This window comes from Saccoglossus kowalevskii, chromosome 1 (assembly GCF_978046115.1).
Source record: "Saccoglossus kowalevskii chromosome 1, keSacKowa6.1, whole genome shotgun sequence".
NCBI lineage: Eukaryota > Metazoa > Hemichordata > Enteropneusta > Harrimaniidae > Saccoglossus > Saccoglossus kowalevskii.
The window spans coordinates 28,549,734-28,562,543 of NC_140641.1; the positions used below are offsets into that span (position 1 = coordinate 28,549,734).

At 37.2% G+C, this 12,810-nt stretch overlaps 1 protein-coding gene across 1 annotated transcript in view; it reads left to right on the top strand.

The window, feature by feature from the left end:
* The window catches only part of LOC100378565 (RNA polymerase-associated protein CTR9 homolog), a 39,427-nt gene that overhangs the window by 15,605 nt on the left and 11,012 nt on the right, over positions 1-12,810 (top strand). The window contains exons 6-16 of the mRNA XM_085500459.1: positions 2,866-3,122; positions 3,558-3,665; positions 4,505-4,624; positions 4,755-4,961; positions 5,094-5,406; positions 5,694-5,782; positions 6,550-6,735; positions 7,780-7,923; positions 8,507-8,599; positions 8,758-8,874; positions 9,584-9,801. Of these exons, the coding sequence (XP_085356585.1) occupies positions 2,866-3,122; positions 3,558-3,665; positions 4,505-4,624; positions 4,755-4,961; positions 5,094-5,406; positions 5,694-5,782; positions 6,550-6,735; positions 7,780-7,923; positions 8,507-8,599; positions 8,758-8,874; positions 9,584-9,801 (1,852 nt within the window). The remainder of the gene's footprint in view (positions 1-2,865; positions 3,123-3,557; positions 3,666-4,504; positions 4,625-4,754; positions 4,962-5,093; positions 5,407-5,693; positions 5,783-6,549; positions 6,736-7,779; positions 7,924-8,506; positions 8,600-8,757; positions 8,875-9,583; positions 9,802-12,810) is intronic.

Below are 12,810 nucleotides of genomic sequence, written 5' to 3' on the forward strand. Positions count from 1 at the left end.
TTTTTTCTCCAAAATTTTAACTATCTGATAATCATTTTAAGTTCTAAAACCATGTGCGTCTTTGGGGTCAAACTGGTGTCAGATGTTAATCATCTCAATGTTGCATGAATTGTGATATTTGATTGGCCTAGAGCCTCATGGCTCGAACAGCAATCAATCAAGCATTTTTAGCTCAACAAATCTGATGACGTTCATGCTTTTTGTTTTACAAGCCAAAAATAAAAATATGGTTCCAGACATGATGTTTTATATACTGTACTTCCCCGAGCATAAGCCCCTCCCCGAGTATAAGCCCATCCCTCTGTTTTTAGACATTTAACAAGTTGAGGGCATCCCGAGTATAAGCCCATGGTGTTTTACCGGGCATCGACGACATTTATTAAAAAATGCATGTAAAAATTGTATTTCATTGCATAATAACCGTTAGTGGTACAGTAGTTTGGTTTGTGCTTTTATAACAAAACTCGCATTAATTTCAGGCTGGCAAATGTACGGAACATGGTTCGCACATTTTCTATTCTGTTATTTACTCAGGATGAACCCGATGTTGCAATACTGAAGTAATCCATTTTTTTTTTTGAGTAGTAGTTTTAGAAACGCCAAAAATGTGATCGTCAAGTTGTGAAACCCGGTCATTGAACATCGTTTTACTTTTCCGAATAACCGTGTCCATTGAGACTTTCATGAATGGGGTGTGATAGAGCAAACTATTCTTCGACGTGACTGGCGACCGTGAAATACTTCCTCCACCCTCAGTTTACCTTTCGAAAATTGCGAATTAACAGCTTTAGAGGAAAAATCACCGTTTTCTGTCGAAATCAGATCGCATTTTAACATCGCAGTAATTCACTTTCGCATTGCGTTGAAAAAATTACTTTGTCAATAATCGGAAAACTTCGTCTGTACGACACAGCATTTTGATTGGTTAACAAAAGACGTGACCTGTTAGGTCAAAGGTAGTTGTTCAGGTCAAGTCATGATGCAAAACACCATGGCAGAAATTGCTTTGTATCGAGAGTTTGCATATGATCGAAAACATTCCACAACGAAGATAATGATAAAGATCTTGCCTTCGACTGTTTTCCCACAGACCGTACCCATTTTTGCATCGTAAATTCAGACGATATGTAAATCGTATTGTAATAAAATGTGTGTATTTTTATGAACATGTTTGTTTCTTAATTGTAAAAAGTGTTTCTCAGAGACCGGCGCTGTGAACGAAACATGTAATTTAGATAATTTTTCGTGGTTGGGAAGATGGTTACAATTTTAAACCCCCCCAACAAATAATCTTTTCTGAGATGGTCCTCTAGTATAAGCCCACCCCCTAATTTTCCCGATTTTACATGTTCAGGCCCCTGGGCTTATACTCGGGGAAGTACGATATGTATTGGAGTTGTGGAATTAACACTATAGTATCTAGCCACCTTCTGAATAAGATAAACCATAGTCCTTCTATCCCCGGTCTGGAAACAAAATGCAAGCTATTGTACCAATGCTTGTAGTGGGTAAATAAAATGTTGACACCTTCACAAGTATTCCGGAAGTTCTACCATCCGTAACATGACCCATACTCTTAGCGGATTTTCTTTATGATTTGTTGTCGCACTAATCCAGCTGATAGACACCTTAAACAATAAGTATTTCCAGACTGGTGGTAGAGTGACTGTGGATAAACATACCATAAAAAGTATGGGATAATGATTGGGCAAGTGTGTGTATTTTTTTCTCTCAGACACACTGCATGCAGCATGCACACTGGGCCATTGTTTACAAAACAAGATAAACTCTCTCACTGTATGGTACATATAGCAGCTATTGTCACTTTAATTCTCTTGCAAAATTGTCATATATATTTTTTTCATTTTTGTAATTTAACCACTCATTCAATATACCTCTCTGATGACAACTCAATACATAATTTCCATTTTTGTTCTATTAATTCAGCCACTCCCAAAGATAATATTTGTTTTCAAGGTGAACTATATAATTAGTCATTTATAGCCTGTATTTGGATGTTTTTCGTCATCTCATGTAAGCATATGAATTGTTATCAGTTACTATTTTACAAAAAAATGAGTATTTACAAACAGTTTCATCTTTGTACCAATTGATGCCCCTACAAATTTATAACAGATTTTCACATGAAAACAACTTGTTTGCTTTGATAGGCTTAAAGGGGAACCGCTCAATCCCTTGGATTGCACCAAAGAATCATGGGACACTATTGTTTGTGTTGTTTACAATGTTAATCTATCTTTTGTTATCCATTGTTATTTTAATCCAGAGAGTAAATTTGTTGTGAGATTAGGCTTAACTGGAAGGTGCCCCTTTAAAAATGAGAGAATAATGTACTTAGTGTCATCAGTTTAACACCAAATTTGCACAGCTTAAAAAAGACATTGAAAGTAACTTAAATGCGTCCAGGAAAACTATTGCACAGATTATTTGTCAACGTGTGATAGTTCACATGTAGGTGGGGGCAATGCAACTAAAACTGAATCTTAGAATTCAGGGCATTAAAATGAGGTGCATGGTTACAACTGCTGAGATGCATTCAGTTTAACAAACTACTGAACTATGATAGTAAATGTGAAATAAACAGCTTCTTAGTGCAAGCATTAATGATGTCGTAATGATAGAAATCCATCACATGCATCTTAGATTGTGTCCTTAAAAACAAAAATGCGCTTGTTGATCGGTGGCCCAGAATTGGGTTCCAGTATAATTTCTCTTGATGGCATCGAATGGTAGTGTAACAAGGGGCTGCACAATGCTTTTTTTGGAAGGTGTGTCACATTCAGGTGGCGCAGAGTACTGAATTTGGTCTTGTAAGGAACCTTTATGTATATATTACATCAACAGCTGCTGTTCGTCTTGGTATGGGACATTGCTTTATGAAATTGAGCAAACTAGACAAAGCTAGACTTGCGTTTGAAAGAGCTTTGCAGTTAGAACCATCTTGTGTTGGTGCAATAGTAGGTCTGGCCATTTTGGAACTGAATAGCAAAGAACCTGACTCCATCAAGAAAGGTGTGCAGTTATTATCTAAAGCCTATACTATAGATTCTAGTAACCCAATGGTTCTCAATCATCTTGCTAACCATTTCTTCTTTAAGAAGGTAAGTCATTCACAAAGATGTGACATTTGTTATGGAATAGGTATAATAGTGGACAGGAAATATAGATGATATTTTATTGACAATTGTGATAATACATTGTTACGCATGGTAATGGTATCAACCTTTGCTATTGTATTGAAGAACATAAAATCTAGTAATAGAGAACTGACAGTGCTTGAAACCATGTACCGATATTCAGTCATTTTGTGTAAGAGTATCATAGTCATCTTGAAGTACATGAACTCCTTTGTATATCCAGTAGATAAAACAAAAACAAAACTGTGAATATTAATTTTGTTGTTTAGTTTTATGTAAGCTAAACTCTAACTACCTTGATAATGCTTACTTTTATATGACTTACATAAAACACCCATTCAGTAGTATTGAATAAATGTACACATCAAGTGAACCAGTGAAATTGGTTGATACTTTCAGGACTACAACAAAGTACAGCATTTGGCATTACATGCATTTCATGGTACAGAGAATGAATTCATACAAGCTGAGAGCTGTTATCAGCTAGCCAGATCGTTCCATGTACAGGTAAGAAGATACCACACTGTCAATCTGCATATTGCCAGCAAATGTCATTTCAGTCAGAATAGGGATTTTGTTTCTTTTTGTTCCCCTGGCCAATAGTAGTAAGTCAGTTCTAGAATAATGCATTTGAAATCTTATCACCGTGTTTCTGTATCAAGTATACCTGAATATCAAACACATTTTCCTTTCAGTAAAAAATCCTTGAATCGCCACAATAAGATTTATTCTTTCTTTCAAATAAATCAAGCATTGTGGCCTCTGCTTCAGCAGCTGCTTCAAAAACTGTAAAACATTCTTCATATATATACATATACCATATGTAACATAGTTGTTGAAATGGGTTCATTTGTGGGAAAATTGTATTGGGTATATTGGTAATATTTCGTCGTACAATTTGCATGGTTTTGCTGAAGTTGGCCATCCATATGTGAATCTGTGCAAGAACATGTAAGGAAAAGCTGTATTTGATAAATTGAATGACTTGATTGGACGCGCCAAGGAGCTTGATTCATAAATCAGTGTTCCTATAACAACAACTCATGTCAATTTTATATTTAAACCAATATATTTTGTTATTCATGTATTATATCGCATCGTTGCTAAAAAGAGACTTTGTATTTGATTTTCCATGGAAAAGCATCACCTACATACTTAGTATTCCATCCACCATAGAAACACATTAGAACACTCACAGTTGAGTTTGATTTTGTTGACAGTGAGTACAAGTTTATATTGGGAACTTTGCCAAGGTATAATAGTGAGGTGATGGCCAATTGAATGAACCTCAGCTGACAAAGATGGTAATATTTATAACAATGTATTTTATTAATTTCTAATTGTAGGGTGATTACGACCAAGCATTCCAGTATTATTATCAGTCTACACAGTTTGCATCTGCACCTTTTGTATTACCGTTCTTTGGACTTGGACAGATGTATATTTATAGAGGAGACATGGAAAACGTAAGTCAATCAAGTTTCAATGATTTTTGGTGCAAAAACCGAATGTTTGTGTTGTCGTGTCTACCTAACAGAATGACACTTCCTACATCCTGGTAGTGTGTGTAAAATATGGCACACTTGTTTATTGCAGGCTGCACAGTGTTTTGAGAAAGTATTGAAATCACAGCCTGGTAACTATGAAACTATGAAGATCCTTGGTTCCCTTTATGCTACTTCACCAGACCAAGAAAAAAGAGAAATCGCTAAAGGTCATTTACAGAAAGTAGTTGAGCAGTTCCCAGATGATGTAGAAGCGTGGATTGAACTGGCCCAGATATTAGAACAAAGTGATGTCCAGGTATGCAATGTTGATTTTTCTAAGAAATGATTTTATCACTGATGATACATTTTCTTTTCCTTTCTACTTGTGAAGTCTGAGCACGATTGCACAATATATATTATTGTTGATGTTGATTCATCTGCTGTTCAGGGTGCTCTCTCTGCATATGGTACTGCCACCAGAATCCTGAAAGAGAAAGTCCAAGCTGATGTGCCACCAGAGATCCTCAATAATGTTGGTGCCTTGCACTTTAGATTGGGTAATTTAAAAGAATCTAAGAGATACTACGAGGCCTCACTGGAGCGATCCAAACATGAAGCCCAGCATGATGAAACATATTACAGTGCCATCTCAGTGACAACAACTTACAACTTAGCCCGACTACGTGAAGCCACATGTGCATTTGACAAAGCTGAACAGTTGTACAAGAATATTCTTCGAGAACATCCTAATTATGTAGATTGTAAGTAACTTATGATAGATTCACGTAAAGTTTGTAGTGTTAAAAGTATGTGTGCAGTATGATTGGTAGCAAAGCAAGCTCTAGATGAAAGATCTATCATGAGTGGCCCTATACTGTTATATTTATTTAACAAGTGTTGGAGTTGTCTATGTTTTAAGTTTTTGGCAAAAAATAAATGAAAATAATTATTATACAAGCCTGATAGCCACTTTGTAAATTGGTTGTATGGCACGTGACAGCGGACAGATCTATGATGGTTTATTTCAACACATTTACTGCTATTTCAGGTTACTTAAGACTTGGTTGTATGGCACGTGACAGCGGACAGATCTATGATGCATCAGATTGGTTTAAAGAAGCGTTGCAGATCAATCAGGTAATTTTTTTGTTGGCTCAACGGACCATAGCGGAGCATAGGCCACCGATGATCATCCTCCACTGTACTCGTCTCTGGGCCTTCCTTCTCAGGTCGTGCCAGCTGTTACTGATGCTTCTCATCTCTGCCTCAGTGTCCTTTCTCCAGCTGTTCTTAGGCCTTCCCCTTTTTCGCTTGCCCTTGTGGGTACCAGGTTAGGGCCTGCTGTGTGTTGCTCGTTGGTGGCTTTCTGAGAGTGTGTCCTATCCAGGACTATTTTCTCCTGAGGATCTGGCTTTCCACTGGTTCTTGTCCTACCCTTTCCCACAGCTCCAGGTTGCTGATCTTGTCTGACTACTTGATCTTAAAGATCCTCCTCAGACAAGTTTTAATGAAGGTTTGTATCCTGTGTTGCTTTGTCTCCAGGTCTCAGATCCGTAGAGCAGTACTGATTTGACACTAGAGTTGAAGATGCGGCGTTTCGTAGTTGTACATATTACCCTGGAGACATTCCTCAGCATGATGAAAGCTGCCCTTGCTTTCCCTATCCTGGTCGTAATATCCTTATCCGTGCCCCCTTGTCGATCGAGCATTGAAGTACTTACCATTTTTTTCAGGCAGTTTTCCTATTGTATTCTTGTTATTGTATTCTTAGTTTCCTTCTGGAAGGATTGAATGTTCAAATACACATGTAGTAACATCTGAATTAGGATACTTGTAGTATGAAGAGGTAATACCTTTAAATATATATAATCCCTTCCTGCTTAATTTTGTGTCTGAATTTTTAGGATCATCCGGATGCATGGTCCTTGATTGGTAACCTTCATTTAGCCAAGCAAGAATGGGGACCAGGGCAGAAAAAATTTGAAAGAATTCTCAAACAGCCATCAACACAGAGCGATGCCTACTCGTTACTTGCATTGGGAAATGTGTGGCTACAGACATTGTACCAGCCAACGAGAGACAAAGACAAGGTAATATTTAATTCCAGTGAGATCTAAGGGAGGCTTTAGGAACTTGCGATTTACAAAATTTCTTTCTATGTTTGTTTATTTCTTTGTCAATGCACATGCTTAAGGGGGTTGCCACGTCTGATGACATCAACATTACCAAGAATGCTTTTCATCTGGTGGTGATGCAGTTATTTGTATGATACTGCATTGGTCTGATGATGACAATAAACATATTTTCTTATCACTGAGCTTGGTGAAGGTAAAAATTCATTATTGAAACCGTAAAGTCAGAACAAAATCCACTTTTGCATAAATGAAATTTAATGATTTGCTGGACATTTTGATAAAATTTATGCTGGCACCTCAATTGAGTGATGTGATGTGATGAAGAATAGTACTGAGGTATGGTGAAATACATGGAAACTATCAAGCATCTGCAATCAAAAGATGTTACAGAGTGAGAGATTACAGACAGAATGATCAAACAAATGATTACATTGTTAGTATGTTACATGTGCAGTGACAAGTTCTGTTGTACTTAACCAAATTTTCACAAATTATATCATTACAAATATTTTATGTACCCAGTTTATTTCACAGATCACAACATTCTTGTAATCATTTATTTTACAAGATTTTGCAGTTAAACATGAGCAAAAATGTCTCTATTTCACTGTCCAATTTGTGTCTATTTTATTTGCGGATCTATTTGTATCAATGCATAAGGTGAATGCTTAGCTTTATAAAAAGCTTCACTTACTTGATCTTGCACAGGACTATGACATGTGTCTTTGAATCTGCATGTATCAGTACTTGTATACAGCAATTATATTTCTTACATGCAGTGTGCACATTAGGTTTCTGGTCTATTTGCACAGGCTGAAAAACAACTTGCACAGTGCAGTGTGAACCCAATTATTTCAAACCCTAGCTTTGTAGGATCCGATTAGTGAACATGGTTTGATATGTATAACCTAAAAGTTTAGACAAAAAAATGCTTTGCTTTGTAGATTTGATCTTGGGTTATCATTTATTAATTAATCATGGTAATTGTTCACTAAACAGGAAAAAAGACATCAGGACCGAGCACTGGCAATGTACAAACAAGTATTACGGAATGATGGTAAAAATATCTATGCTGCCAATGGGATTGGAGCTGTGCTGGCACAGAAAGGTTACATCAGAGAAGCCAGAGACGTCTTCTCTCAGGTTAGCAAATGAAAGCAATATGATGTTATGTGGATACTAAAGCCACCCTGAAGATTTTTGGCCATGATTTTGTCATGGCAAGTCATGCCATTTTTGGGCACGAACTGGGAGGCTTCCACACTGTTCACGATTAGTTCACAACGAGTTTACCAATAATTCACGAATACTTACCCGTCATTGTCCACATTGACACGAACTGGCACAACGAGTTTGCACAATTCAGACGTGAGCTGTTCGTGAACTATTCGTGACAGTCATGGCATGGCGCGCACTGGCACGCTTCCTCCCGACCAGGTCACGAACAGTTTGTGCATAGTTCATGACCCGGTCACAAAATTTTGTTGTGACCAAAATTTTAAACATTCCAAAATTATTGTCCTGACATGGCACGCTGTCACGACGGGTTTACGCACACTTCACGCCTGTTTACGACTAGTTTGCGCACTGGTACGACTCGAGTCGTGCCAATGCGTGCCACAAAAATGTTAGGGTGGCTTTACTTGTAAAACTGTCAAACGTTAGGATTCTACCAACCATGGATATTTGTCATGATATTAAAACCGTTGATTGTTTTATACAATAGGTGAGAGAAGCCACTGCTGATATGCGTGATGTATGGTTAAACTTAGCTCATATTTATGTGGAACAAAAACAGTACATCAGTGCTATACAGATGGTGGGTATTTTGCATCTTGCATGAAATAGTTGTCATATAGAGATGATTTGCGTAGTTTCCATGATATTGTGGGTTACTCCAGAGAGAACCATATTTGTGTTAAACTTGATTCAATGATACTTACATGATTTGAATGTTTTTATTTTGATTCCAAATAGTATGAAAATTGCTTAAGAAAGTTTTATAAATACCACAATACAGAAGTGATGTTGTATCTTGCTAGAGCTTATTTTAGAGCTGGAAAAATGATGGACTGTAAAAAAGTGTTACTCAAGGTAACTTGTGTTATTTCAAATTATGTGACTGTCTTCCTTTGTTTCATAACTCTGTCACTTCTAGTTTATAACTTTTTAGTACCCTGTGCGTCCCTGTGTCTGTGCTTCTGTGTGTCCATGCGTTTTCATTATTCATCATGTCATAGATATACATATATATTGTTTTGACTATCTGATTAAAAATGGCCAAATGGTGGCTATTTTTGTGCTAAAAAATCATCAAAAATCAAGCATTTCTGGCATTCTGGAACTGGTCTTGGCTTTTATGGATGGATTTTTGTTCAAACTTGATGCCCATCATTTTATTTTTTTAAATCTGTTTCAAAATGGCGGCCATTTTGTTTCAATGAATGCGGTTCTAGAGCCAAACATGTATCTCCGACATACTTTCACTGATGTTAAAACTTTATATATTCATTATACATCATGTTATAGATATACAGATGTATTCAAAATGGCTGACCGGTGGCCATTCCAATTAGTGCTGTTCCATAAGGACAAGTACTTGTTTGACGATCAGATACAAGATGTCAATCTTTTTAATGTTAACAAATCATCATAATCAGGCATCAGCTTCTGGATCCATATCTCTGACATGTTTATGTTCCAATTATATAAGCAAAACTATATATCTTATTAATAGTTTAATAACTAACAGGGACTGTGTCATGCATGGCTTGTTCAAGTTGCTTTGTGTTAAATATTTCAGGCTCGACGTGTGTCACCTAATGATACTGTATTGTTGTATAACATTGCCTTGGTGATGCAGAGACTGGCTATGGGCATTCTCAAAGATGAGAAGAGTAACCTGAAGACTGTACTCGGTGCTGTACATGAGCTGGAACTAGCACATAGATATTTCACATATCTTAGCAAAGCTGGGGACAGGATGAAATTTGATTTAAATCAGGCTGCAGTTGAGGCCAGGTAAGTACTGTAAACCGTAATAATTTCGCTGCTAGAAATATTCGCGATTTTGTGTTTGCCGAGTTTTTCGCGACGATAAATATTCACGATTTTAACTTGAGGCAAAAATTGTAAAATAGCGATTGGGTGCTTTGTTTTTGAAATTCAAAGGGACTGTGGTGTGACCGGACGTCGTACAAGCTCAGGAAATGCTGTAGTGGTTCATACTGATACTGATGAGTCCTAATCAAAGACAATAGACATGTCTATCACTGTATTTCACACTTTCATTGTAATATTGTGCATTTAAGGTAGCAGGATAGTTTTTTTGCATGAAAAATGTAAACACTTATAATCCGAATAAATTTTACAAGAAACCATACAATCTATATATGTTTGGAAAGCTCTTGACTTGTATTTTCCTATTATTAATATTTTGTGAACATTGTGTTTGTTTTAGCGTCACGTGATTCTGAAAATCAGCGGGGCTGATAATTTAACTAACGCGAATTAAATTTTAATTGTCATCTCTACAGTCATTCATGCGATCAAAAACTTTACACTGTTTTGAAGCAAAGGTCATGAAGTTTAAATCCGTATTTCTATTTTTTGCATTAAGTTTTTTTTTTCTTTCCGAAAATCACAAATTTCAAGCACGTTTTTTGGTGTTAAAGTTAGAGTATACCGGTGGTTTGCGCGAGGTTTGTGAAAAAACGCAATAGAATTTTGCAAATATGTAAATACGGATATGAAGCCAACATATCCAAGAGTAAGAAAAGCTAAACGGGGACATCGTAGCGCTATTCACTGAAATGCCATTTAAAATTAGGTCAACGGTAATTGGCAAAAACCGAACACCGAGAAATCGGCACTTTTATGATTTCACACTTCAATCAACGTTAACTCCCGTTTTAGCAGCAAAATATACATGGGCTAATTGTAAATGAAATGCTTTGAAAGTTGTTTTCGAGAAAAATCATGAACCGACATTTATATATGTGAAAAACTTTGTTTTTTGGCCGTTTTCTTTCACGCTATGGAGTTTTGTGACGGTCTGTGCTGATAACGAACGGTGACGTCATTCATTAAAGCTTGGATTATGCAAAGTGGGCGGTTCTGTTTGCGAGTAACAAACATTACAGACACTACACTTGGCAGTTGAAGTGTTTGCAAATACAGTGTATTTATTTTTGGGCCGTTGTGTTTGAACTTATTAGTTCAAGCATGCCACGAGTTTCGGAGTCTCCTGGAGGCAGCTCGTACATACTGGCGATAGGGTGGACCCGTTACTGGTTGAGGTAACCCCTAATAGCTTGACAGTTTCACCAGAGCGCGCCGTCCCTTTCCAATCGCTCGCATTCCAATGGCAGCTTTTCTATTTATTTCGAAAACTGCTCCCTTTTTTCGGGATGACGGGAAGCTAGGCTGGCTCAGTTTTGATCGAATACAATCAATCTCCTTGCGTGCAAAGAAATTCAAACTGACTGCCTAGACCGTGAGGCCTGCGCTCCACTATTGAGATATTGCCTACTTTGCAAAATTGACAAATCTCTTTTTCTAGGGCGCCATTCAACAGTGACATGTCAACGAGTCGAATCTCGCCGTCTTCAAACGATCGGCCGTGACATTCACTCTCACTTTCTTCTTCTACGTCGGAAGGTAACAATATTTTCCTGCGAGATACAGACATCTCTCGAACGTTTTGAACAGGAGTATCACCCACTATATCGGACTCTCAGTGTCACGGTAACACTTTCTTTGCCTACTTCATGGCTGACACTGGTTTCGACGGGGAAATCCGTTCTGTACGAACCCAGCATCGTCTCTTTCAACATCTTTTTTGACAAGAGTGATCATTCTTTTGACGTTTTTCTTCTTTCTTCCTCGCTTTCTTTTTCTTGAAAATTTTCGCGTGCTTACTATCTCGTCCATAATTAGTGAATTACAACTAAACTAAAGAATTACTGATAACCCTCTCTTTCTTTGCATATTTTGCACATTAATGAAGGAAGCTGCCCTGTTTTTTAATTGGTGTGAATAGAATAATTGTAAAATGTGACCCAGTGATGTATGCCGGCATGTAGCATTTCCTGTGCTTTAAAATCAAATCCTGCAAAACAGAGTTTTACCATCACTTGACAGTAACCTCGGGTCTTATACTAATACTTGTAGATGAATCTCTTCAACATTTAATTGTCACTGGACTCATTGTTATCATCTATAAAAACTACCTAGATTTTAGATGATCCTTTATTTTTTACCGAAGTCGTACGAAAAATTCAACCCTTGCCTTGCGTGAAACACTGGCCCACTATCCGATGTCAAGACGTCGGCCCGGGGGGGGGGGGGAGCGCTACTATTTCGTTGCCGTGCGTTTTGTTCGCATGAGCACATTAGATAAAACAACCAAGTATTTATCAGACAGATTTATTACATGTAACATAATTTACGAATTTAGAAAAACCTAAGCATGCAAGTATGCCTACTTGGTGAAAACTCCTCTGAAAAATGGATTACATCACGGTTACTAAAAAATAAACCAGGTCCAAGCATATTATTATCATTGATCAACCTTTACATGTAGTTGGTGGCCTGTTATCAGAATTTTCATGCAATGCATAGCCACCACAGATGGCCGTATTTTATTGTTTGCAACCATATTTTGTAAAAGGGAGCCCCCTTCCAATGTAACTGCATTACTTCTGGACTAAGAAACTAACCCTATGGTCAGACACCTTTCAATGACAAAGCCAAGAAAAAATATTGCAGAAATTTATTGTTAGTTTTTATTCTGTTAACATATAATTACATTGAAGTGGTACATTCATGTACTTTTTTGTTTATTCAAAATTTGTTGTTTCAAAAGCGATTGTTTTGTCTTTGCTGTACTTCCTGTCTAGAAAGGCAGCAGTGCACATGTCTTATCAGCTGTGTGTAAACTACAAACAGATATCTTATCAGTTGTTTGTAAGTAGCAAATAAAGAAAGTGGCCCAACTTAAAACTATTTACCCTCAGTTCAGTTATGTTT